Below are 27,123 nucleotides of genomic sequence, written 5' to 3'. Positions count from 1 at the left end.
ACATCTCAAGGTATATAATATGGTGACAAAGGCAACAGTTTTCTCACCTAAAGAATCAAAATTGGTGACCATGATTAGCCACTTTTTTTTTTTTTTTAGCCACTTTTTATAGTTAGAAAATTTAGTGATGATATTGCTACCTTCTAGAAAATAGAGCTCTTGGGCTTTGTCATTAGTATAGTTTCCAAATTCTCTAATTGTCTCTCTGTACTCCTTCCCTCCATCAGTCTGCCCAGCAAATCCTTCTACTCTTCCATGGTTAATTTAAGGTTTATGTCTTCCCAAACAGGTGAAAATAAATTGACTATTTCTGAATCCAGTATTAGTGACCGGCTTGTCACATTGGAGTCCTGGACTGATGATCCTGATTATCTGAAACGTCAAGTTGGTTTCTGTGCCCAGTGGAGTTTAGACAATCTCTGTAAGTAGGAGTTATCCTGTATTAAAATGCCTGTTTTCATTTCCAAATCCACTTCTTATATAGGATCACTGGTCTTCATTTGTGACAGTGTGAGTTTTTCCATATAAAGTCCTCTACTGGTAGGTTGGCTATATTCTAGCGGTAACGAATTTAGGGACTCTTCAGACAATTAGATGGAAAGAATGCCTCTAATTGCAATGCTCTCCTATTCAGATATTGTTATCGGTCTCCTGTTTCCTGCTGCATTCAGGCCACCAATCAGATACTGTTGTGTAATCCAACTCTTCCCAACACAGACTCTTTTCACTGTCTTACAAGCAGTTCCCAGTCATTCCTATCTCTGGGCCTATTCCTTTCACTTGGAATTCCCTCTCTTCACTCTTCTCCCTATCCCATTATTCCTCTTTAAAACTCAAATCATATCTGTACCTTGAGAGTTGCTCCCAACTATTCTTTTTCTCCTCCAAGGGCTGCAAGAACTAAAACTAGACTACTGCTCTGTCCTCACTCCCCCCGCCCCATAATTAGCACAACCTCCCTGCTCCTACCGCAACATTGTGGGGAATTGCTCAGTGCACAGCCTGTGTAGTGCCAGTTAAAGAATAATTCTGAAAAAGTACCATTTGGATTTTGCTGCATGCAAAAGAATGATTATAAGGAACAGAAATATAAACCTACCTATGCTGCCTTTACTAGCATTTGCTTAATTAATCTTCATATGGCCATGAAGCCACAAAGCTAAGGTTATGTCTACCGATTCTGCCGTTTTTGAGTACCTCCACTTATTAACAAAGAGTGGCAGCCAGCGATGACAACAGTTTTTCCACAATAGCCTGCCTTAGAAACGTGCCCACTTCTTCTTTTGCAGTTTTAAAAGAGGGTAGGCAGCTGACCTATGAGAAAGTGGACTTGAATAGCATTAAGGCCATGCTGAATAGCAACGATGTCAGCGAGTACCTGAAGATCTCGCCTCATGGCTTGGAGGTAAAGTTTCCATAGATGGACCATTCTAGGGAGAAAATCTTGTTTTCATTTTCATGTCCTGATTCTGAACAAAAGCAATCCTTGCAAAACAGATGGAAGTTTACTACATACTCAGAGAGTGGTTAGAGGTAGAAGTGGTAGAAAAGAGAGTATCTGAGATATTATATACTCTTTCCTATCTCACATGGTCCTATAAATATAGTAAGTGCCAAAATATTTATTGACTTGTTTAAATGTCTGACTTCAATCTCTTCTATTTTATGCAGTTAAAGATACTAAGACTAGTATTTCTAAAAGAGGCCCTTTCTTTTTTAATCCCTGTATAACCAGTTATATTCAATCTAGCACTTTACCTTCTCCCTGCATGTTGGAAATGTTGCTGATTTGGGGGGTGAAGGTTAATGAAAGAGCCGCTTATATACAGCCGCTTTAGGCACTAGACGTGTCAAGATTAAAGAGCTGTTTGAAGAATGGCTGCAGACAGCCCTTTGATCTTACATCTTACCAAATGCTTTATGTAGTTTTCTGCTTTAGCTTATTTTTAGGTACTCCATCTTATACCCTTCAATATCCTCTCCCTCATCTCCCTAACAAGTACAGGTTAAGGCGGTGTTTATGCATTTGTAAAAGATTCTACTATGAGAGCAAAACTCTGTAAGGAATTAAAAATGAAGCCGGTAGCCTTCACTAATTCTTACTTTGAGGTCTTCCAGTCCTTTCAATCTGGAACTCTGTGAAAACTAAACTGTAAAATGGCATCCTTCCTTCAGTTTTGTATTTTTTGTCACTGAGGATGCACAGAGAAGGAGACAGTAGTCCACCAGGAGCTATAATGAGAAAGGATAGATCCACCTTCTGAGCAATCTGTTATCTCTGGTGGTCTTCAGGCATTGATGGTGGGCTGCCTGCCCTTTGATTTTGCCAGGCTCGCTGCGATGCCTCTTCTTTCGAAAGTGTGCGTTGCACCTTTTGTGTGGATGCTGGGGTGTGGTACTACGAAGTTACCGTGGTCACCTCTGGCGTCATGCAGATCGGCTGGGCCACACGGGACAGCAAGTTCCTCAACCACGTGAGTACTGTGGAGACCTGGGCAGATGCGGGCAGCAGCGGGTGATTTTGGCAAGTGGGTGGTGCATACTCATTTTTAGGTAGGTTTCTCAATAATCATTCCTTGGGCTGAACCACATGGTGCCAAATCTGCAGCATCAGGTTTATAAACTGATTCAGAAATAGGAAAACACAAGTGAACCTCAGCTATTTTTTTCCCCTCAAGTTTTAAGTTAATGTTAATTTTCCACCCAGAGGTTACATGTGTTCTTTTTCTTTTTTGGCTCTGCTCCGGCCCCAGGTGCATCTTTGGCTCAGTTTTCATATTGTTATCAGTGATGGTTTTTACCTTGCATTTAAGCTTTAGGAACTTTGTAGGAATTCTGTTCCTTTCATGAATCGTAAATGTTGGCTTGACTCCTCTCACTTTACCTTTATCTTGTAATTAGTAAGCATATTTGTTTTCAGTATTTAGTATTTATCTTTTGTTACAGAAAGCTATCAGATATAAGGGGAGATTAAATCCACTAGAGGAAGCAGAGTTGAGTCACTTCTACTTGAGTGCGAGAGGTTAGGATTCTTCCCTTTCCTTCAGATGTTCATTTCTTGCCGCTTTATACCCTTTTAATGTCTAACCCGATCAGCTTCCTTCTCATAGTCATAGTATAAGCACTTTGGAATTAATCCAGTTTTGATCAGGAACATTTTGTGACCATATGATTTTTACCCTTTGAGCTGGAAAAATACCCTTAGACTTATTTTTGTCATTAATCTAAATAATGACCTCTTACCTGGACTACCCTGGTGATCCAGTGGTTAAGAATGCACCTGCCGGTACAGGGGACATGGATTTGATCCCTGGTCCCAGAGGATTCTACATGCCATGGGGCAGCTAAGCCCAAGTGACACAACTATTGAGCCTGTGCTCTTAGGGCCCAGGAACCACAACTGAACCCACATGCTACAACTACTGAAGTCCGCATGCCCTAGAGCCCATGCTCTGCAACAGAGAAGCCACCGCAATGAGAAACCTGCTCACTGCAACTAGAGAAAGCCCTCGCTCAGCAACAAAGACCCAGCACAGCCAAAAAGAAAACAATAAATAAATAAAAATAAATAATAGCCTCTTCAGTTCAGTTCAGTTCAGTCACTCAGTCATGTCCAACTCTTTGCAACCCCATGGACTGCAGCATGCCAAGCCTCCCTGTCCATCACCAACTCCCAGAGTCCACCCAAACCCCTGTCCATTGAGTCGGTGATGCCATCCAACCATCTCATCCTCTGTCGTCCCCTTCTCCTCCTGCCCCCAACCCCTCCCAGCATCAGGGTCTTTTCAGATGAGTCAGCTCTTCACATCAGGTGGCCAAAGTATTGGAGTTTCAGCTTCAAAATCAGTCCTTCCAATGAACACCCAGGACTGATCTCCTTTAGAATGGACTGGTTGGATCTCCTTGCAGTCCAAGGGACTCTCAAGAGTCTTCTCCAACACCACAGTTCAAAAGCATCAATTCTTCTGCGCTCAGCTTTTTTTATAGTCCAAATCTCACATCAATACATGACCACTGGAAAACCATAGCCTTGACTAGAATAGACTCTTACCCTCCAATTAAAAATAAATAAATAATATAGCCTCCCATCCCATATGTAAGATCTTAGGATGGGTTTTAGAAGTGATTCAACAAAGTCAAACTAAACTTTGCCTGCCATAAGGATAGTTTCTAAAGTGCCCTTTCATGGGGAGGGAAGTGGGAGGGGAGTTCAGGATGGGGAACACATGTAAATCCATGGCTGATTCATATCAATGTATGGCAAAAAAAAAAAGTGCCCTTTCAGCAAGGCTGTACAGCATCCTGGAATTGTTCATGGCATTTTACTAAACTGCCCACTGGAAAAAGACAAATTAGAGGAAGAGGGCCCATGGAAAGGGTAGGTCTGGATTTTTGTCCAGGATGGAACACTGGACCCCAAACTGCCATTGCTTTTGTTGGGAACCTTCCCTTTGCAGGGCCTTCTAGTTGACTAGCCCTTAATTAAAACCTGGAAGAATGAGGCTTTTTTTGTGGCACCAGGTAGTCAAAAATAAGTGGATCTGGAGAACAGTGCCAGTTAGTCTTCTAGTGCCCAACTTGGGCACTGATTTAAAGAAAGTAGTATCAATTACACAGATAGTCTGTTCCAAATGATGTCTTTAAGATGATTTTTTTAGGACTTAAAAAATCTTAGTTTCCAAAGCACTTCATTTTAAAGCCTATCATCTGATTCCCGTAACAGTTTTTACTGTTATAATTTCCATTTCACAGGCGAGAAAACTGAAACTAAGACTGGGACAAAAAGAAACTAGGACTTGAGTTCATTCACCTTCTTATTCTTTGATAATTGTGTTCTTTGCATTTGAAAATGGGGATAATATCAGAGAATTAGCTTGTTGTCTCATTTGGAAGTAAAAATTTGTCCCAAGACTAGAAGAAATATGGACTTCTCTTGGGAGGAAGCTTTATAAATTGTGTACCTCCTAATATGGCAGCACACTGCAGGTCTGAGAGTAGTATATATGAGACTGAACGTTGCAGATTTTCTTTTTAATGGCCAGTGAAGCTGGATCATTTTGTCTTATGGATGAAACTAATTTCTGCCATATGGTTGCAAAAACTTCAGCTTCTCAAGAAACAGAATACTATTTTCTTATCTCTCCAGATTGCTTGATAGACTTAATTTCTTTCCTTAAAAAATAAAACATTTTTCCCTGATTTAAGTACTGGTTGGTTAGAAATTGATGAAGTCTCATATATCTTTCCCCAAATACAGCATTTTCATATTGTTATTATACTTAAAACTTTGCTTCCTATGGACATTGTTCTGGTGATTCTGAATCTTTTTGCCTGTACAGACAGGGTGTGGCTTTGTAGAATTAGTCTTTCCTAGGACACACCCAGTTTCTGAAAATTTGAAGTCCATTCATGGTGCCTCTTATTTTAACCCTTATACTGATTGGGCTTTGCTGTTGAAAAGATGATCGAGTGTTAGGCTTAGAGATAGATCATTAATCTGAGAAGCTAAAGGGTAGGTCTTGTTCAGGTCACCTACAGAATAGTTATCTTGTTTATCGTTATGGTTTTTTTTTTTTTACTTGTTCAGGCTTTGAAAGGGATAGCAAGGCATTCTTTCTGTTAATAATAGACTGGTGAATATTCTGCTGAGAATTTACAGAGGTTCATTTAACCTTTGAGTAGTCTGAGCCGTGCATTCGGAACAACTAATTCTCACTTTGGAGAACACACATCCGAATTCAGTATGTTGTGGTCCAAGTAGTCAGGGAGTGTGTTGGAGCCCTTGTTCCATTCTGTCTTCTAATTGCATTATGGCACAGAATAAGCAGACCATCCCCAGGATCTGAAGTCTCACTTGGATCTGGCCAACATTTTCGGTGGCCTTCTCCACTAGAATCTTTCACCATTGAGCCTTAAAGATAGCAGTTGTCTGGCCTGCATGTTTCCTCTATTTGTTCTATTTTTTTTCTTATAACTGCTCAAAATAATTTCTTAAGATCTCATCCACCCTTTTATGTTAACAATAAAGTAATTATTAAACAATTAAAAGGCAGTAAGTATTAAAAGAAGTTGCCAAGAACCTATATAATGTTCAGATATCTCGGAATACCTGTTTGCTAATTACCTACAATAGCCTTTCTGTTGAACCCAGGTTTAACATCTCTGAGCAAGGGGGTGTTTTGAAGTATACTACAGGCAAAAAAGATATTTGCCCACACCAGCCTTGGAATCAGAAAATCTCAAGGTCCAAACTTGACTTTTCTAGTAATGTGTTCTTGGGCAAGTTGGTTGACCTCTCTGAGACTTTATTCCTTTTTAAAACGGAATACAATACTCCCAGCCTCAAGGTGGTTCGTGAGAATTAAATAAACTAACAGATGTGAAACTTGGGAAATATTTGTTGGTGAGGTCATATTCTCTTCTGACTCCATGTCAAAATTTTGGTACCTTCTAAGAACCATAATAGGCTCTCTCCCTTCATCTAGAAAGCTTAGAATTCCATCCACCAGCTTAATGGTTGTAAAAGACACACTTACTTTTCCCAGAACACAGCAGGCAGAGCCTCACTAATCTCTGGGCCCTGTCTCCCTCCAGGAGGGCTATGGCATTGGGGATGATGAATACTCCTGTGCATACGACGGCTGCCGGCAGCTGATTTGGTACAACGCCAGAAGTAAGCCGCACCTACACCCCTGCTGGAAAGAAGGTACTCGTTCCTCGCCATCATGAATTTATCAGCTAGGTTAAGACATCTGGTTCTGGCAAGGCATTCATCATGTTAGGCTTTAAAATGTTTTAGATGACCCTGAGGGATGGGCTTGGGAGGGAGGTTCAGGATGGGGAACACATGTACACCCATGGCTGATTCATGTCAATGTATGGCAAAAACCACTACAATATTGTAAAGTAATTAGCCTCCAATTAAAATAAATTAATTAAAAAAAATGTTTTGATGGAAAAATATTAAGTGTGGGAAGGGATATTAGCATTTGTATCCCCTACCATGGATGTGAACAGTACTCTCCTGATACTCAACTCTGATGGAGCCCTTCCTTTAGCAAAACATTTCAGACTATAAAATTCTTAATTTAGTGGGGAAATTATTAAGATTAATTAATATGAATTAAGATTCATATGATTCTTCAGATTAATATGAATTCAACTTTCCTCTCTGGGTGTATGTCTTAGAGCAGCTGTGGAGATATTAAGGACACTGAAATTGTAATGTCAATAAAATGAGATTTTCTTCAGAGTATTGGCACTAGTGAGTGGACACATTCTGGGCCCCTCTAGATGCAGCTTTTCAGGCTGACTTGAGCACTCTTGGCCTCAAAAACATCTGCCCAGCCTCAGCTCTCCAGACATCAGGCTCAGGACACTGCAGGGGAAGAGGCTACCAGGACTCTCAGTCAAAGCGAGGATTTTAGCCTCATCTTTTTTGCCCCATTCAATTTGTATTCCAACTGGTTTGCTGTATCCAAGGCCTTATATCCATGAAAACATTTATGAATGAAAGATTCAAACCAGCATAGTTAGAACCACAGAGTTAATTTGTCCAACAATTAGACGAAAGGATTTAAGATGAGTGAGTCTTTTTACCCCCATATAAATACAATGAAACAAGGCTTTTCTGCCTCACACCAGAGCACCAAGGGTGGTATTCTCAGGGGGCCTCCTGGTGCGCCCCACCTTCTTCTGAAGACATAGAGTCATATGGTAGCAGATGGAACCTCTGGAAAAAAATTTTTCTCTTTTGGCCACGCAGTCTTGTAGGAGGGATCTTAGTTCTCTAACTAGTGATTGAACCCTTGCCTTTGGCATTGGAAGTACAGAGTCCTAACCACTGGACCACCAGGGAATTCCCTCTCAGAGAATTTTAAATCTCACCAGAGAAGCAAAGTTCATGATTGTGATCTTACCATGTTTTACTGGTCCAAAAATGCACATTGCCCCCACATTTCACATCTTTGAAATTGGGATGCATCTTACAATTGATGACTTTTCATAGATTAATTGGCAGCCTTTTCCTCTCCAAACTTTGATGGAAAGGGGTCAGATCAGTTGCAGAAGAAGCAAGATGAATATGTTGAATATAGGGCTACAAAAATAGACTTAATACAATGATATTAAAAACCCCTTGAGACAGCAGAATCTTCCTGTCCTAACAGTGTTCCACTTCATCCTTTAGGAGACACAGTAGGATTTCTGTTAGACTTGAATGAAAAGCAAATGATCTTCTTTTTAAATGGCATCCAGCTGCCTCCTGAGAAGCAAGTCTTTTCATCTACTGTGTAAGTACCTTCTCTCAGTCAAAAATTCAAGTAGATGCGTGGAATGTCCTTTTCTCTAGGAAAAAAAGACTGTCCATTTATATGGTCAGTTGTGTGAGAAATCACTGTACTTCAAGTAATTGGGGACTCATTTAATCATACCTAGAACTCTCCCAGAGTTTGATATAGGAAGATAAGAGCAGGATATTCTCTGGTTTATAGTCCCATCTAGGTTAGTAAACAGAATGCCACCCTTCTTTCTCCCGGGGTATGAATTATTCCGACTTATTTCTTATTCCAACTTACTTCTGAAGACCACTTTGTGTATGACTTCCACTTTGTTTTTATAAATTCTCTTGATCTCTACTCATTTTTATTTGTAGATCTGGATTTTTTGCTGCAGCTAGTTTCATGTCATATCAACAATGTGAGTTCAATTTTGGAGCAAAACCATTCAAATATCCACCGTCTATGAAATTTAGCACTTTTAATGACTACGCCTTCCTCACAGCTGAAGAGAAAATCATTTTGCCAAGGTAAGGAATCAGCAGTGTTGGCCTGTTGCACCCTTAAGGGTGTCTATAACGTAACATTGTAATCCTAGCTCCTGTTCTGGCTTAAAAAGCAGGTCTGTAACAAGCCCTTCTGGGCTGTTCTTCACCTTGGACTCAGTGTCCTGAGGCTTGAGAGTGGCTCAGCAGTTTCCAGATGAACCAGAAAATGTCACAGAGTGATGACAGCCCTGCCTGCTGCAACAGAGCCTCCGTAATATCCCAAGAACTGAAGGGCCACTGATTTCCCAGCTCAGAGATCTGAGGTTCATTCTGAGAACCCCTCTTCATCTTGTTTTAGCGCCTGACAGGGATTCTGAACTTTAAATTCCTCCTGGTGAAAGTGTGACGTAACACCTGTCTCATCTGCCATACTCCATCACTTTGTTATGTAGCCTGTCTTTCTGGATGTGGCCCATAAATAGGTCTGTCTTTTCACCTACACCCTGAAAGTTCCAACTGATCCCTCTAAGAGTTCCCCTGGAGGCTTAGTTAAAACTGCTTCAGCATTTAGTTAACCACCCCTGCAAAATTAAACTTTCCAAAAGTCAGATGGCAATAGGCACCAACTGTCAGAAAGGCATCTTTTATGGGCGGATTCTGTGTACTCTCTCAGTACTCTAAGATCTTGGCGCCCAAAGTGCAGTATTCCTTGGATAAGAACAGAGTTACCAGCTTGGCAGTCCTGTGCTGCATTGGACTTTTGTTTTCTGTGACAGTGACACCAAGACAGAAGTTGTCGGAGACTAACTGAATGACCTCTTCAATGTCAAAGTTTCCTGTTTTACTCATAGGAACAGTATTCTTTTCTGACTTCAGGGTAGGAGATCAGGGCCATGTTTCTTTTTTTTTTTAAATTTTTTTATTAGTGGAGGCTAATTACTTCACAACATTTCAGTGGGTTTTGTCATACATTGATATGAATCAGCCATAGATTTACACTTATTCCCCATCCCGATCCCCCCTCCCATCTCCCTCTCCACCCGATTCCTCTGGGTCTTCCCAGTGCACCAGGCCGGAGCACTTGTCTCATGCATCCCACCTGGGCTGGTGATCTGTTTCACCATAGATAGTATACATGCTGTTCTTTTGAAGGGGCCATGTTTCTACTTGGCATTTTGTAACTTGTTCCATATTGTAAATCCTCTCTGTTTCTACCTCTTCTTCCATTCATTCTTTTTCTTCTTCTTCTTAAACTTTTTATTATCGAAAAATTATTATGGAAAACTTCAAATACACATGAAAGAAAAAAAGAATAGCACAGTAAAGCACCATATATATATATATACACCCACCTCTCAGTTACAAAAGTCGGCCACTCACAGCCACCTGCTTCTCTTACGTTTTCTCTGTAATAGCTCCCTTGTCAATTCTGTTTCCCTGGCTGTGGTCCTAGAGGATCCTTGACGAGGCAGAGTATGACTTCCTGCCATTTCTGTGACGGATTGTTCAGCAAATCCTATGGGCTGTACTTTGAGAATATATCCCAACCAACTACTCCTGGTCCCTCTCCCTTCTCCCGCCATGGCTAAAGCCTCCCATTTCCCACCTGGGTTGTTCCTGCCCTCAAACTAGTCTCCCTGTTCCCACCTTAACCCCTTCAGTCTGTTCAGGACAGCCTCCAGAACGATTGTTACAACATAAATCAGATCATGTACTTCTCTGCTCAGCAGACTCTAGTGGCTTCCTCTTTGACTTTAAGGTAAAAGCTTGAATCTCGGCAGACACTGTAGGATTTGTCCCCTCCTCTCCTCCACTACTCCTTAGACCTCTTGCACTCTCCCCTGTGCCCCTGCTGCTTCAGCCATCCTGGCCTCCTTGCTGCTCCTGAAACAGACCAGGTCTGCTACTGTAGCCCCAGGGTCTTTGCACTAGAAAGTTCTGCTCTCACCACTCTTCCTGCTACTAGAATGGTCTGACGTGTTTTCCAATACCACTGAGCAGTGAACTTGATTCTGATACCGTCTACCTGGAGATAGCTTCAGACCCCCCTGGAGAAGGGTTCAGTCCTGCAGGACTGCCCTTTCCTCCCGCTTTAGATGCCAGTCACAAGTCCAGGTCATGACCTACTCCCTGTAACTGAAAGCTCCCATGCCCTCCGCCTTTGGTTTGATTAATTTGCTAGAGCTCCCACCACAGAACTCAGGAAAGCAGTTTATTTCTGTGTGTGTGTTATTCTTTACCAGCTGAGCCACCAGGTAAGATGAGAATGACCAGCCTCCTTCATTCTCTGTTTTAGAAAATCATTGTAAGATTGAAATGAGATGTCTCGTGTGAAAACTTTACTGAATAGAGCTTAGGGAATACATGGTAGACTCCCATGTACAGAGCATTTTTAAAGCATTTCATATGCATCACTGGTCACTGACCCCATTTATTTGTTGATAAAATGAACTTCCAACTGTGTTTTCTACTCAGGCACAGGCGTCTTGCTCTGTTGAAGCAAGTCAGTATCCGGGAAAACTGCTGCTCCCTGTGTTGTGATGAGGTAGCAGACACGCAGCTGAAGCCATGTGGACACAGGTCAGAGGATTTGTTTGGTTATTTCCTCTTGTGTACATTTCCTTAGACTAAGTTCCACCTGTTCTTGAATTGCTTTTACAGTGTTACCAGTTCCCTAGCTGTTCATCAAGGTTCATAATATCCAAAGTGGGCTGAAGGAGGTTTCAGAGTTTGCTAAGTAGTACCTGGCTGTCTTCCAGAAAGTACCTGAAATAGAAGAAGCTGCTTGATATAGAACACCCATGTTTTTGTTTTGTTTTACTTTGTTTACTCAGTACTTTATTTTTAACACATTTTTCATCCCAGAATGCAAAAGGCTTAATGCTAATTGCAGGTCTCTTAGGAAGTCCCTTTTAGTTTTATAGCCTTCTCATGTACTTACTCTTTACCCTCCTCAGCATTGAGAGGGCAGCACCACCCTACCATCTAACCACTCTGCAGTTGTAGGAAATGAGGACAGCCTGGATCCTGTAGAACAGAGTGTCTAAACATCAGCAAGAGTAGCAAATAAAACAGTCCCCTAAAAAGGCCTCGCAACTAAGGTTAGAAGGAGAAAGAGGAGCTGGGCAGTGTGCTGACCCTGGCCTGGCCCAGGCACGTGTACCGATTATATACAGGCAGTACCTATCTCAGTGTCCCAGACCAGCTCCCTGTAATTCAGCCCATCCCATACGCTGCCTTGCTTTTATTCTTCACAGAGCTTTAGCTACCAGCTCTCCCTTTATCAACTCTGTAGCCCAGAACTCCTCAGGATCTGGGCTTATTCTTCTTTGAGCTCTCTGGCCCTTATTGGTGGTTTGGCACACAATAAGTGCTCATGAAAGACAGTTGAAATCTAAAAACTTAGAATCAGGTATCTTAAGTATGAGCACAGTCCCCACACTAGAAATATCCAGAACAAAGTTGGAAGAGCAAATTAAAAGAATTATAAGAAAATCTAGCTGAACAGTTTCGTTGAGTATAGGTTAAGAAAGAAAATCTGGCTAAACTGAATGACATGAGCCACCCCCTGGAATAGACACTGAAAATCTAAACATTCCTACTATTAATACCATGGAAGAGAATGACATGAGCCACCCCCTGGAATAGACACTGAAAATCTAAACATTCCTACTATTAATACCATGGAAGAGAATGACATGAGCCACCCCCTGGAATAGACACTGAAAATCTAAACATTCCTACTATTAATAACCATGGAAGAGAATGACATGAGCCACCCCCTGAAATAGACACTGAAAATCTAAACATTCCTACTATTAATACCATGGAAGAAATTGAGATGATTTTCCCCCTTTGCCTTACCCTCTAAAAGCCCAGATGGTTTCACAAGTACATTGTTTCAAACTTTGAGGGAATGGATGGATTCTATATAAACTTCTCAGACCACAGAGAAAATAGCAAAGTCACAATCTTCTTAACAAAGCATGCATGTTAATCATATAAAAAGCTGGTGAAACACAAAAATGAATGACTGAATATCAACCTAAAAATCCTAAATTATCAGCAGCTAGTACACAGCAACATGACCAAGTGGGTCATTTATTTATTTCAGGAATGCAAGGTTAGTGCAACATAGGAAATCAATGTAATTTCTCAAATGTATTTAATCAAATGTAATCAAATATAATTTCTCAAATAGGCCAAGGGACAATCAAGCAGAGAATTAACACCTTCCACAAACATGCTAAAAATTCAATATCCATCTCAAATGAATGACTACTACAAAACAAATGGATATAGAAATAAAAGTTTAAATTAAGGATGGATGGATACTTCCTTTACAATATAAAGAAACATATATATCTCAAACACAAGCATCTTTTTAAGGGGGACACACTGGAAGCCTTCCAAGAGATGCTAGGGGCCAGACAAGGATGCCTGCTGTCAGAACATAGCAATGAAGACCCAGTGTAGCCAAAAATAAATACATTTTTAAAAATTAAAAAAAAAAAAAAAAACCAAAAACAGGGTGAGAAAGAATATGTGTAAAATACCACCTTTAGGGGAAAAAAAAGTTAATAGTTTTCTCCCAGTATATGAAAAGAATGACACAGTAATGGAATAGAAGGTAGAACTACTTACAGAGAAAAATATATCATAGAGACATTATGTCAAATCTATGGTGAAAGATAGACTATTCAACAAATGATACTGGGACAGACAGATAACTGTCTGGGGAAAAAAATAGCATTGTATTTCTACCTACAGAGACACATCTCTGTGCATAGGCTGTATATATCCAGACTTTCTGGAAGAATGCACATGAACTTTTAACTTATTCCTCAGAAGAGGAAGACTGAAGGTCAGAAGTGGAAGAGAGACTTAACTGTTTAGATATTTACTTAATGTTTCAGTCATGTGTGATTATTACCCTTTCAGTTAACATGCTCCATTGAGTCAGCACATCGTCAGTCTGACTTTTTGAAGCACTGACCTAACGGGTATCTATGTCTTTCTCCTCAGTGATCTGTGCATGGATTGTGCCTTGCAACTGGAGACCTGCCCATTGTGTCGGAAAGAAATAGTGACTAGAGTCAGACAAATTTCTCATATCTCATGACACACGTGAAGAGGCCTCATGGACTTATTTCTACTCAATTCCAGCCAATGTTGAAAAGAAAAACAAAAAAATCTCTAATCAGTTGTATGCACATTGAAACTTATAGCCATGGCCAGATTTTATGCTAAAAAAAATGATAGTTTATCAAAGACAAAATTCTCCTAGAATCTAACCCAACCTGCCAGCCCTGAGAATTCCTTTTAAGGCCAAGGAAAGCTGAATGCCAATAGCTAGGCCTGTGGTAATTCCATGAAAAGTAATGAGACAATGCCCTCCTGAATGCTGAAACCACACTGGATTTCTCCAGGTTGGGTTCATTTGATTGTGTAACACAGGATGTTTTGTCTCATATTCTAAAGTTTTTATTTTGGGCAAAAGTCATTATGAAGAAGTAAATGACAGCATTTCTGGGTTAAACATAACTTCCCATTGGTCAGAGAGCCACTGGTATGTTAAGCATGGATACTGCACTGCAAGACTTGAAGCTGTAAAACTAGAATCCCACAGGTCAATACTACAAGCAACATGGAGGGCCTGAAAGAAGGTGCACAGACTGTAGACAAAAAAACAAAACCCAATTTTTGATATTTCAGTGATTCCAAAGAACATTCTAGTTTTTTTTTTTTTTAACTGCAGAAAATTGGTGGTATTTTCACATTCATGATGTTTCTATCCAATTTCAGTACCCACATTTTGTGAGGAAAAAATGTTTTAACAATGCAGGAGGAATTCTTAAATTAATTGCAATGTTAGACTGGAGAAAATTTGGTATTTAGGGTATTTTTAAGGTACCATCAAATCAGGTCTTTTTGGTTTTTGTTTAAAATAATTTTTTAAAATCAGTATTGTTTTTGGAAGTAATATACTTTGAAACTCTTGAACTAATAGTCTCAAAAACTCTTAGAGGACAGTCTGAGAGCACGTATTCCTATTGTTTAAAATAAATACATGTTTTTGAATAGTAAATTCAGTCATGGATTGTTGACTATGTCTTCATCAAAAGTGTTATTCCCTCTCAGGGTCTCTGGTGAAGACCTTCAAGAGTTTGGTTTTTTCTCCCAGAAAATTGGAAGGTAGAATTGTAAATTCATAGAACTTATTTTATAATGGTGTACCTCAGCAGCTGCCTTTCAATTTATGCCAAGTCCTTACTGAGTTTATACTTGAATAGTAAATACGTCTTCTCAGTTTTACAATGTCTTAAATTCAATGCACATTTTTTTCTTCCTTCCCCACCCTTTCTTGTTTGTAGTTCATTAAATCGTCCTATTACAGAGCTGATTTCCTTCCTGGCCGTACTTGTTGGGGTGCTGGATTTTTTCCATGTCTTTAGTCTTCCATAAATTCAAATATATATATAAATATATATATATATATGTTCTCTTCTTTAGCTTGTGGTAAATACAGTAATTTGCATTGAATAAATAAAACATTTGTTGCCTTTTTTGACTTAAGATTTCACAACTTTCATTGGTGCCTGCTGCTAAGCTTCCAAGATATTATACTCAGGTTTATCCTTTCCAGGTTAGAATAGAATCAAGTATTAGAATTCAGAAGCAAGGCTAATCACTTATTCATCCAGCAAACCTTTATTGGACACCTACTATGTCTCGGGCACTGCAACTGTGTGGTATACAAAAACAGATCTGTTTGTGGAGCTGACGTCGGTAGTGGGGAGAAAACTATGTTTTTCCTTACTGTAATAAATTGTTGAGTGCTTTGAGAAAGAGCAAGGAGAACCTAATTCAGACGAGGGGAAGGAGAGAAACCTCACTGAAGGAGTAACATTAATTAAAAAGAAAGGAGGAAGTAGGACCTAGGGATATAGCCAGGCAGAGACTGAAGATATTGAGCCAGTTTGTGGTCTCAAGCAGTTGAGGGACTGGCAGCTTCCACTTCCTGTCTCTTGAAATATTTGTTCTTGGACCTAGCTACCATGGTGTGGGAAAACCCAAATATCCATGAGAAGACCTACATGGAGAGGAACTGAGACAGCCCCCTACCCCTTAGGTCCTCTGTTTAACATCCACAACTGAGCTGTTCCAGCCAAAACTAATTTGAGTAAGCTTCTTGGAAGAGGTTTCTCTAGCCCAATCCCAGCTACCCCCAACTGATGCCAAGTAGAACAGAAACAAACTATCCCTACCAAGTCCTGTCCACGTTACAGATTACTGAGCAAAATAATTTTTTTTTTTTTTTTTAGCCAGGAAGTTTTGTGTGGCTAGTGACAGCATTAGATAACCAGAATAGATGGAATCAAGTTTCCTTCTCTGTTCTGATCCCATGTATTAACTCGGTCTGGTTGTTTACCAAACCTTTCTGAATGCCTGCCTTCTACTTGGTACTAAACAGAGATAGTACCTCTGAGAACTGATCTCATCCTAGATACAACTGTGTCATGGTAACGAGTTTAGTTCCACACCCCACTGATAGCTATTTTATGTTCATTTAAAGATATATGTCCATTTAAGCTGGCCATCTGACCCACAGATCAAACATGAACCATATCTAAAATGTACCACACATTTGGCCAAAAAATAAAGTGCAACTGAAAAGACAACAATGTCTAGTGATCCAATCAGAGAACAGGTCTAGGGTACCCTTTTGTAAAATTAGGCAGTTTCAGAGGGGGCTTATCCTGGAGGTAAGTCACCTGATTGCGTTGCTCAAAGTGGTTCTGTCAAAGTTACTTTTGCCTAGTTACCCAAGAAACGAGTTATTGCCGAATAATCTTTTTTATGTGAATGTTTATGATGTAAATTACAAGACATCCACTTCTTGAGGTGGGGCTGGCTTTGGTAGCTGTCTCATGGTAGTTCCACGAGAGGGAGCAACTGTCTCGAAAATCAAATGTCTGCACTATCTGGCTCAAAAGCTAAGGGATTGACTGAAAAGATTTTCGATTTACAGTGCTCTTAAAACCAATTTGAATGACTTAATCTTTCTTAAATCTTGTAATTCATTCCCTAGTAGTAACTGGGGAAATCAAGGCTCTCTCGGCTTCCATTCCTTCCTCTTCACATTGGGTACATCTTGGCTTTAATCGCCCGACAGCGTGAGTATACGTCAGTGAGCCCCTGACCTGCTGGATGCACCCAGTTTCCTCTCGCTACCCTCCATCCCTTTGCCTCACTTCCTCTCCCTATCTTTGTCCCGCCCCTGGCTTGGGGTAACGCAGACCTGTGATTGGTTGCTGGGAGCCCCAGGGTCACGGTGGCCATGGTGACGGGAGGCGGGGCGTGGTAACTGACGCCGGACCCAGCGGCGGTAGTGGTGAGTTTAGCTAGGCCTGGCAGGGCTGGGAGGCTCGGACGGCGTGTGGCCGCAGCCGGGGAGCCTGAGGCCGGGGCGTCGCACGCAGGCGCTACCCGCCTGGGCCGTGAGCCGGCCGCGGCCTCGGCGGCGAGGCCTCCCGGATGCCGGTTGGAGCTCTGCGGTGCAGAGCAGAGGCTGCGCCCGGGCCGCAGGCAAGGGTAGAAGGCCAACGGGTCCGCTCTCTGACGCGCGGTGGATGCGGCGGCGGCGGCGATGGACGCCCTAGAGGAAGAGAGCTTCGCGCTGTCCTTGTGAGTCACGCCGCCCGAGCCCGGGAGACTGAAGGCCGGGGCTGCTGGCGCTTGGCCTAGGCCTCCGCCCTGCGAAAACAGTGCCCTCAGTGGCGGTGGGAAACCAACAAGCCTTCCCCCACCCCACCCCACCCCACCCCACCCAAGTTCCCGCTGTGGACTCTGCCGCTGCGGCGACCGCGGGGTTTCAGGCGCGGAGGACAGGAGCGCAGAGTGGTGTCGCGCGACGATACACGCCTCTGTCACAATCCCCCGGTCTCCAGTCCTTAGTCGTCAGCAAAACCTGGTGGGTTTGAGTGGCCGAGGCCCGCCCGACCGCGGGTCAGAAGATTCGCCGCCACCACCACACCACCACCCCCAGGGACTCTAACTGCCCCTCCCCACCCCGGCCTGTGTGTTGACCGCACCAAGTTTACGCCCGCCCACAAGTAGATTGGTGTGGGGTGATAGTGAAGATGCGGTGAGTAGAACCCACAGGAAATAAATGTGAGGAGCCTTAAAATGTCTGATGTGAGCCTTAACCCCTTTTATTTGTCCCTTTGTGACTCCTTGTGTCCCATCAGTTTTCTGAAAGTAGATACACTACATTAAACTTTGACGTCACAGGTGTGTAAAATGTGCTTTCTTGTGTGCAATAGCTAGATTAAACAGTAAATCATTCTTAATTGTTGAGGCTGGGTGATGGAGAATTCATTTGAAAAGGGCCATAGTACATTTTGGGGGCGGGGGGGAGGAGGAATTAAGCTGAAACAGTACCTAATCCAGGTCTATTTTTCAGCTCTTCTGCCTCTGATGCAGAATTTGATGCTGTGGTTGGATATTTAGAGGACATTATCATGGGTAAGCTTCCCTACTCCGGCTCTTTAGTTTTTAGACTCTCACTTTTAACGACATTGAAATCCACTTGGAGAGTTAATTTTTAAGAAGAGAGAAAACATCATGCTGCATATGTTTAATGTGGCATACTGAAATACAAAGTAAGTCGCCCTGTGGTTTGCCTTAAAGGCATACAGCTCCTACTCCTGAAAATAATTGATTACCATAGATTCAGTCCCTGGAAGGGACTCATTCAGGTAACAGGGTACCTTGGAGTTATGAGGCTTATGGCAAAACCTCAGCAAATATTAACTACTTTATTTCAGTGAGTAAGAGCGGTTTTTAGTCTTGAGTCTTAATGTTTTTGTGACATAGAGCAGTGTAATAGCGTAACCATAGCACACATGTCCATGAGGAACAACGTGTCATGCTTCAGCTGGTTCCATATTTTCCTAGGTCCTGAGTTCATATTTGTGGATTCATTTGGGCTTTCCTGGTGGCTCAGCTGGTAATCCCCCTGCAATGTGGGAGACCTGGGTTTGATCCCTGGATTGGGAAGATCCCCTGGAGAAGGGAAAGGCTACCTACTCCAGGATTCTGGCCTGGAGAATTCCATGGACTGTATAGTCCATGAGGTTGCAAAGAGTTGGACACGACTGAGCAACTTTTACTTTGGCATACATAGGTCCTGCTAAGTAACAGGCATCTGTCATTTAAGATAAGTATGTGGGAGAGAAAAACTTGAAAAAAATCTCTTGTAGGGGTGACTAAGTTTGCTGAGAATAAGGAAAAGAACACTGTTGTTATAGTGTTATTAGCTGTATTTCTTAGTCTTGTTTAGTGAAAATCACTTGACCCAGTTTTGTACCTTCAGGTCCTATAAAGGTTCATGACCTTAACTCCTAAATACAGATGAAGATACACCATTAAGGTCCCATGTCAATCAGAGGATTCCTGGGAAATGCTGAGGAATACCTGGAGTTCTTTTGGCCTCTACAAGAACCCTGTGTGCAGTGAGGGAAATGAGCCCAGGGCATTTATTCCTAAGTCTAGGCCATTTGTGAAGCATTCCTTTTGTTTTTGGAAATGATACTCTATTTGGTTGTTGAAATTCCCAAAACCCTTGTAAGTGTTGGCTATGAATCAGTCACTATATGTGAATCCTCATCTAAATGCCACCTAGCAATCTTTTATGATAGGTACTCTGAAGTTGAAGTTGAAGAAACTGGGACTCAGAGAAATTAACCTGCCCAAGCTTACCCAGTGTTAGTGGCTGAGGTGGGATTTAAACTCTGGTAGTCTAGCCTCTGTCAGAGCCCATCCATCTAATCACTACACTGTTCCTACCACTGCAGCTGAATTTAAGAGAATCATTTGTGGAGTTCCTAAGCCAGCCTGCCCGTATGGCTGTGTTTAAAATGGACTAGAGGGTGGTGGTGGTGGTTGCACACAGTGTGAAGGCCCTTAATGCCACCAAACTTTACATTTAACACCTTTAGCTTTCCCTCTCCTAAAGGTTGGCCATTTAGAAAGCAGTTCTGCCATTTAATTCCTGCATGTTAAAAAGAATATATGTTTCCTATTGCGATTCAGATGATGAGTTCCAGTTATTACAGAGGAATTTCATGGACAAGTACTACCAGGAGTTTGAAGACACGGAAGAGAATAAGCTTACCTACACACCTATTTTTAATGAATATGTAAGTGGGTTCCTATTTCTTTTACTGGAGATTAGGATTTCTTTGAAATATGAACTTACAGTTTCTTTAAAATATGAATTTAGGATCAAATAATGTTGAAATCTGCTCAACTTTTAGAACCTGCCACCAGCACCCTGCTAGGAAGTCTAATTAGAATTGGGTTTAATCTTCATCACCTATTGTTTTCTTTTGCATACTTCTTGGAGCTGTTTTCCAAATAGTTAATGATCTCATCTATTTTAAAAACATGGTTGACTTTATCATAATCCTACTTTCAGTTACAGTATATGGGTTCACCATACCTTGCACTTACATACTTTTCACCTTTCAGCTTTCACACCCTTTTTCCTTACTACATAATTCAGTCAAGTATGCATGACTGTTAGATAAAAGTGAAAACCAAGACCCAGATCACTAACTAGTTGGTGGCAAAACCAAACTAGAACCCAGGAACCTTGGCTCTGGACCCTTGGGTCTTTGCATATGCCAAGTCCCCATGCAGCCTCCTGTTAGGATCTCATCTGAGACGTTTGAACCTCCAGGACTTAATTCCTTGAATGCAAAAGTGTGGCCGAGCTGGTGAAAGTTTCTTAAGCCAGGCCTCCGCTTTTAACAGATCTGTGATTGCCTTTCAGTGTATGCTTTTTCATCTGTTTCTTTCCATGGATTCTATCTACCCAGGCAGAAAAGCCCCCACTTACTTCACTCTTCATTTCGTGCCATGGGGGTGGGAGCCCTTCTGCTCTCTAACCCTACCCACCTGGGAGCATTCCTCCCGTTGCAGTGTAATTACCTGCATACACCTCTCCCCTGGAGGGCCGAGGGCAGCGGGTGGGATGAGCTCAGTGAAGAGAGGAGCTGGGTTTGGGTTCTCTCTGGTGCTCCCAGCGCTCAGCGGGGAGCCAGGCACACAGAAATGTTTGCAAAGGGCTGGAGAACAGGCTTTCTGAAAAGAAGTTTTACTGTTACAGATTTCTTTGGTAGAAAAGTATATAGAAGAACAGCTGTTGGAGCGGATTCCTGGATTTAACATGGCGGCTTTCACTACAACTTTACAGTGAGTTGAACTTGACTTTTGTACTTCTTGGTACCCTGCTCCTCCTCAACTCTGAAAATTCATAGCCCCTCCTTTTTCTTCCCCCTAGTGCTTGAACATCAAGCTTCAGAGCACTTGGTGGTTAGGTCCTGGGTGGGAGGCCCTCCATACCTTTGAAGGAAATCTCAAGGAGATGGTCTGTGTCATCAATTGTTCATGAAGCAACCACCCTTTTCCTTCTCAGGCACCATAAAGATGAAGTGGCCGGTGACATTTTTGACATGCTACTCACATTTACGGATTTTCTGGCTTTTAAAGAAATGTTTCTGGACTACCGAGCAGTAAGTCCTTCTTGTCTGTTATGCCACAGTGAACCGCTTAGAAAATTCCAAGTGGACCTGTCAGGCACAAACCACCCTCTGTGCTCCCCACCGTAAGACTGGCCAGTGTCAGCCAGATAGCGAGCAACATGCCGGCAGAGCAGCTGCTATCCCCCACTGGCCGGGGCCTGGGGTGCTTATGAAGAATTACACATTCATAGTTTTGGTGAAACCAAAGATCCCAGGCACCTTACAGGGTCCCTGTATAATCAAAAGGACAAAGCCAAAAAACAAGTCTTAATTGCCTTGCCTTTCTTGTAACGCAGGATCTTAATAGGAGAAGGAAATATTTTTCATTGAAGAGAGGTGTTTTTTGTGTTGTTTGTATTGGCCTTGCTGCTTGGCACGCGGGATCTTGGTTCTCCCAACCAGGGATCAAACCCATGCTACCTGCAGTGGGGTCTTAACCACTGGACCTCCAGGGTCCAGTGTACCCTGAGAGGTACATTTTTTGAGTGAGCAGTGCTGAACAAAAATGCAAAATCACATCTTCCCTCTTCCTATGTGCTCCCTAGTGGCCCACCCTAAACATCTCCCTCCCCAATCAGAGCTAGAAAGGACTTTCTTCTGTCCCTTGCCTCTTAAAGCTGTGGTGTTCTCTTGTAGGAAAAAGAAGGCCGGGGACTGGACTTGAGCAGTGGTTTAGTGGTGACGTCACTGTGCAAATCATCTTCTGTGCCAGCCTCCCAGAACAATCTGCGGCCCTAGGTCTCACCTTCAGGCTCCGGGCTCTTCCTGGACGTCACCAGCTCAATAGACTGGGAGAGGCTTTGGCTAATGATGTCAGAAGAATACATCTTGGGGAGACTGACTCTTCTGCAGTTCTTCATTAATGTTAAGTATTGATGGGTCAGAAGACAATTACCTGACCTTTCTGGGACGAGACATTCTTGGTTTTGGTAACCCTAGTACTCCTCCCCGAGTAGACCCCTCTCTCAGGCTTTGGAGTCTGGCTCCTGCAGCAAACCCGAGTCCAGCATTCTACCTGGGATGCCTGTCCCCAGCATTCATGTCAGGGTGTCCGTGTTGGGAAAATTTACCATCATCAACTCTCTTGGCCCAGCAGGCCTTACATGTCCCAGGAGGCTTTTCATGCACCCACAGCTGATCACAGTTTGAGTCCTACAGCCTCAGTTGGGGTTTTGACTGGGAGTATTTATCTAGGAGTTAACTGCAGCTAGCTGCCCATCTCAAGATTTCTGAAAATCCTACCATTACAGCTAGTAGGAATCAACTTAGAGATTTCGTTTACCTAAAAGCTACATGTGAAAATCAATTCCTAGTCTTACATGTGCAGTCTTTTTATCACTGTCTTCTACAGGTCCAGATGTAGTCCCATTGTTTTCATAACCCTCGTTTATGCGTTTTTGAAAAAATATTTTTATAGATGAATACTCAGGCTAACCTAGTGGATACAATCTTGGAACTTCCATGATTACCCACTTCAAGATCAAAGTATTATATGCTGTGTGTATTATTTAGCTGTTAGTGCTATGGGAGCTAAAATGCTTTCTACCTTGGTCCATTTTACTGGGTGCCAGTGAATGTATGCTGGAAGTAGCCTAAAATATATCCTTTTCTTAGAGCATGTTCGCGTTTGTGCAGGTTTGCTTAAAACCCTTTCTGTGTAAATCAGCTCCTTAGGTTTGGGGTAGGGGCTCTGCACTTCCTTCTTGGCTGTCAAAATAACCCTACCAAGATAGTGTTCCATGGTCTAGCTTAGCGCGAGTAGGAGATAGCAAACAGCTTTACTGTGCTTAGATTCAGTACATTGTCTTATTATAGTGTTGGATAGGACATTACTGGCCGGAAAACATGGGTGAAAGAAAAAAATGTAGTAGTTCAATTCCCAATGTGTACTTAGTTTTTTGTTTTTATTTTTAAAGTAAAAATAGGAATCGCTACTAACTTTTCAGTTGACTCTCTTGGTTTTAAAGGATGAGCTATAAGCTGTGTGTTTTTCTGTACCGACATGGCACTTATTAAATACTTTTGTACCATGAGTAGAATTTGAGGTGTTTTGCATAAACCATCTTTCTAAATGAGCCAATCCCTGTGTACTATTGCTGCTGCCATCAAGTTATCAGAGCTTTGGTCTTTTGAGCCAAAGGCTTCCTTAAACACTGACTCTCCTGGCCTTGCTTACCCTTCTTGTTCTTTTTATAAATGGTACTGCCCATCATAGGCCAGGCATGTTGGAAGCACTTGATGAAGACCCCGCTGATCAGTCTGGGTGAGAAAAAGCAAGTGGACAAATCCAAAGATGAAATTATGAAAGTGAACAAGAAAGGCAGATGGATTTTTTCTCCTTTTACACTCAGAAAAAAGCAGGCAAGCCTGCTGTAGCTTCCTATTAGGAAATAGACTTATCTGATTTTAAAAAACAAACTTACTAGAACTCTTTCTCTGTCCACTCAGGAACTTATATCATCATGTGCCACCTTTAGAGGGGCTCAGGTATCTTTTCTCTTCCAAGGAGATGGTTGTTCTGTGGAAGAAAAGCTATGACTAACCTAGACAGCGTTATTAAAAAGCTAGAGACATTACTTTGCTAACAGAGGTCCATATAGTCAAAGCTATGGTTTTTCTAGTAGTCATGTTATGGATGTGAGAGCTGGACTGAGCACCAAAGAATCGATGCTTTTGATCTGTGATGCTAGAGGAGACTCTTGAGAGTCCCTTGGACAGCAAGGAGATCAAACCAGTCAATCCTGAAGGAAATCAACCCTGAATATTCATTGAAAAGACTGATGCTGAAGCTCCAATACTTTGGCCACCTGATGCAAAGAGACTCATTGGAAAAGACCCTGGGGCTGTGAAAGATTGAGGGCAGGAGGAGAAGGGGACAACAAAGGATGAGATGGTTGGATGGCATCACTGACTCAATGGATATGAGTTTGAGCAAACTCTGGGAGATAGTGAAGGACACGGAAGCCTGGCATGCTGCAGTCTGTGGGGTCACAGAGTCAGACACAGCTGAGCAACTGCAATAGGTATGGCCAGCATGAGAAAGCCCAGTGTTTGGCCCCAGCTTCAGGGGACACTTGCCTCTTCCTATAGCTTAGGCCTCAGCCCTGGGCAGCACTGTTCACCCACACAGCAGGGGCTGAGGACTTGAGGGGAGCATCAGCCTGAACCACAAGGTAGTTTTTGACAAAGCATGTTAACATCTCCGCCCAAAGAAGCTGTTTCAGGGTGTCCGAAGCCTAGCTGAGGATTTTGTTTTCTCTTAAGGTTCAAAATAGGTCGGTCCTCCTTAAAAACGCTCTTCTTATGGCTTGACCCTGCAATGACTAATTTATTATTCAAACTCTGAGGCACTGGAGAGTAAAAAGGGATGCAGTTAATTGTCACCTCAGGACAACAGGCCCAAACTAGGCCTATACCAGGCCAGCTGGGACATGGGTATCTGACTTAACGTACCCCCTCCCCTGCCCCTCTCCCCCAGAGAGTAGCTCATCCACAACTGTTTGAATCTAGTTACACTTTCATTCGTCCAGTTTTTTAAGGTGGGACCAAGGAATGCCCAGAAATGCCTGTGGCTTGTTATTCAAAGCATGTTGTGCTGTGGTAGGAAAATAAGCTCAGAGGGACCCCCTCTCTCTGCTGCTCCCCCTTCTCTCTACTGCCAGCTCCGCACACTAAGCACCTCAATTATCTGATCTCTGAACTTCACAAGCTCTCAAGGTGGGCATATCAACCGATTGTTTGAATCCTCGGATGTGAAACCCACAAATACAGAGGGTCAACTGTACTGACTTAGGTTGCGGCTTCCTGGTGTTTATAAGCATCTCTAACTATGATTCCCCAACATCTTTTCCAAATAAGTTCTTCCGTCTTTATTTTTGTAAAAAACAAAAACAAAGTTACCGCCAAGCATAGGGCAACTCAGCAGCAAGGCCTTACTTTCCCTCCCGTCCCAGGTGCCTAATTAACAGCATCAGGGAGGCAGTCAGCATTGATGTTGGTTTCCCCAAAGGGAAAATGACAAACAAGGGCTTGGGAAAGGGAGGGAAACCTGGATCAGGTTTTCATCATTGACAGTCACTTAAAACTGATTTGTTTTAAATAACTGGTACGTTCAAAAGGCAGGAAAGGAAAACCATGCTGTCAGAATCATAACCCTTTCTACATGTTTCCCTACAAGTGACATGTTGGCTTGGGGGAGGGTCAGACCAGAATTAATGTTTTCAGGAATCAGAATGGTTTCATGAGTTTGCTCAGCTTTCCCAGAACAAAAACTAGGATAAATACTTGCTGCTTGTTAGGCTTATTCTATGGTGGGTCAGGGGCTGCGGGTGTGGAGGTCACTGTTAGTGTATTTAGTGCTGGCGAGAAGGCTAGTTCTCAGCCTTGGACACGAAGTCCTAAGGACAAAGCAAGAGAGTCCCGTATCCCCCATCACCTTCTGAATATGGAGGGCAGAGAGGACAGTCTTGGCTGTTGGCCTCTCTCCAGGCCACATGCCTGCCAGAGGAAGAGTCCTGATTCCTTGGGCGTGTCGGGTGAGCCCGAGGAGCCTGATGAGCAGAGATGAGCATGCGTGGTCCCTTCCAGGCTGACTCTGTACAGGGCGCGCAGACTTCAGGCTTCTGGAGCCACCTGCACTGGGAGCAGACTGTAGCCTTCAGCCCCGCAGTGGCCCATGGCACAGGTGGTTTAGGCATAGCCACCAGCCATCTGACTGGTGGCTGCGTTGCTGCCTACTCCTCGCCAGGCCTGGAAGCTGAGGAAAGTGCTCACTCCATAGGCAATCATCACTAAACACGAAAAGAACTGAAAGAGAAGACACAGAGGTGAGCCTGTCTGAAGCATGGCACATGGGGCTGGTAGCCACAACAGTGAAACAGAGGGTAGGCACAGACGGAAACCAGAGCCCCTCAATTAACCAAATGAGCCACACCAACTCCTGCTTACCCTACGGTCATTTAATGACTATCGGGCTGATGGGTACCAGGTTTTGGGTGCTAACTTTGCATTAACCATGCAGGCAAGGTGTGTCGGTCCGATAAGGAAGCCTGGACAATATGCCAAAAGTGACAAAAAGGTAGGAGCTGCTTTAGACACAGCTCCTGGGTCTAGTTTTTTAAAAGGCAACATTCAAAAGCTGCCCTAGGAATATTATGTAATTCACATTCCAGAAATCTCCATGTCTTTTTTCTGGTGACTGAGTTCACAGATTTCAAAACCATCCTCATCAGGAAGAATGAGGAAGCCCAAGTCCGGGTCTAGCCCTACCCGGGGCTCAGTCCAGGTGTATCCCTTCACCACTCTGAGCCTCAGTTTCTTTGTCTGTCTGAAGGGTTGGCAGTCCCTCTCCCCCCGACCCTCCTGTCCTCACACACACACAGGGAGTGGAAGAACACTCATGGGTGAGGCATGCCAGGTGTGTGGGGTTCTGACACTTTACCCGACATGGATCCCAAGTTTGGGTTGCCTAGGAGAACCTGAGAATCTCCCAGATAGTTTAAACCAAAAGGTTTTTGCCTGTGCCTTTCTCAAAGGTGGATGATAGAGAGCTCCTAACAGACTCCAAGGAGACATACAACCCTAGATCAGTGTGGCACAGCCAAGTTCAACAGGTAGCCCAAGCTTCATTTGCCAGCCCGAAGCATTTCCCAAGTATTCTGGTTCCTCGGGGTTTTGCTGTTAATTATGGACACCTGGTGGCTCAGTGGTCAAGAATCCACCTGCCAGTGCAAGAGACACGGGTTCAACCCCTGGATCGGGAAGATACCC

The 27,123-nt window shown here is 42.8% G+C and overlaps 3 protein-coding genes across 3 annotated transcripts in view; 2 read left to right on the top strand and 1 right to left on the bottom strand.

The window, feature by feature from the left end:
- RSPRY1 (ring finger and SPRY domain containing 1) overlaps window positions 1–15,340 on the top strand; it is a 35,957-nt gene extending 20,617 nt beyond the window's left edge. The window contains exons 8-15 of the mRNA XM_043437557.1: window positions 290–421; window positions 1,290–1,405; window positions 2,331–2,474; window positions 6,595–6,706; window positions 8,189–8,291; window positions 8,654–8,806; window positions 11,240–11,344; window positions 13,790–15,340. Coding sequence (XP_043293492.1) covers window positions 290–421; window positions 1,290–1,405; window positions 2,331–2,474; window positions 6,595–6,706; window positions 8,189–8,291; window positions 8,654–8,806; window positions 11,240–11,344; window positions 13,790–13,886 — 962 coding nt within the window. The 3' untranslated portion in view covers window positions 13,887–15,340. The remainder of the gene's footprint in view (window positions 1–289; window positions 422–1,289; window positions 1,406–2,330; window positions 2,475–6,594; window positions 6,707–8,188; window positions 8,292–8,653; window positions 8,807–11,239; window positions 11,345–13,789) is intronic.
- A 1,778-nt stretch (window positions 15,341–17,118) lies between these two features.
- LOC122421505 (ADP ribosylation factor like GTPase 2 binding protein) lies at window positions 17,119–23,387 on the top strand. The gene is made up of 6 exons (XM_043437565.1): window positions 17,119–17,452; window positions 18,231–18,292; window positions 19,862–19,968; window positions 20,940–21,025; window positions 21,249–21,345; window positions 21,991–23,387. Exons 1-6 carry the CDS (start codon window positions 17,415–17,417, stop codon window positions 22,090–22,092), a joined length of 492 nt encoding a protein of 163 aa, XP_043293500.1. The 5' UTR covers window positions 17,119–17,414; the 3' UTR covers window positions 22,093–23,387.
- A 1,760-nt stretch (window positions 23,388–25,147) lies between these two features.
- Window positions 25,148–27,123, bottom strand: part of LOC122421598 (plasmolipin) — a 32,006-nt gene continuing 30,030 nt past the window's right edge. The window contains exon 4 of the mRNA XM_043437751.1: window positions 25,148–26,160. Coding sequence (XP_043293686.1) covers window positions 26,044–26,160 — 117 coding nt within the window. The 3' untranslated portion in view covers window positions 25,148–26,043. The remainder of the gene's footprint in view (window positions 26,161–27,123) is intronic.

This window comes from Cervus canadensis, chromosome 18, assembly GCF_019320065.1.
Source record: "Cervus canadensis isolate Bull #8, Minnesota chromosome 18, ASM1932006v1, whole genome shotgun sequence".
NCBI lineage: Eukaryota > Metazoa > Chordata > Mammalia > Artiodactyla > Cervidae > Cervus > Cervus canadensis.
Note: the sequence above shows the minus strand (reverse complement) of the source record. Positions and strands in the feature narration are given on the sequence as shown.

Coding starts and splice junctions, on each gene's coding strand:
- LOC122421505 (XM_043437565.1), top strand. CDS start 17,415: ATGGACGCCCTAGAGGAAGAGAGCTTCGCGCTGTCCTT. Junction 19,969..20,939: donor CACCTATTTTTAATGAATAT/GTAAGTGGGTTC, acceptor TTACTGTTACAG/ATTTCTTTGGTAGAAAAGTA. Junction 21,026..21,248: donor GCTTTCACTACAACTTTACA/GTGAGTTGAACT, acceptor TTTCCTTCTCAG/GCACCATAAAGATGAAGTGG.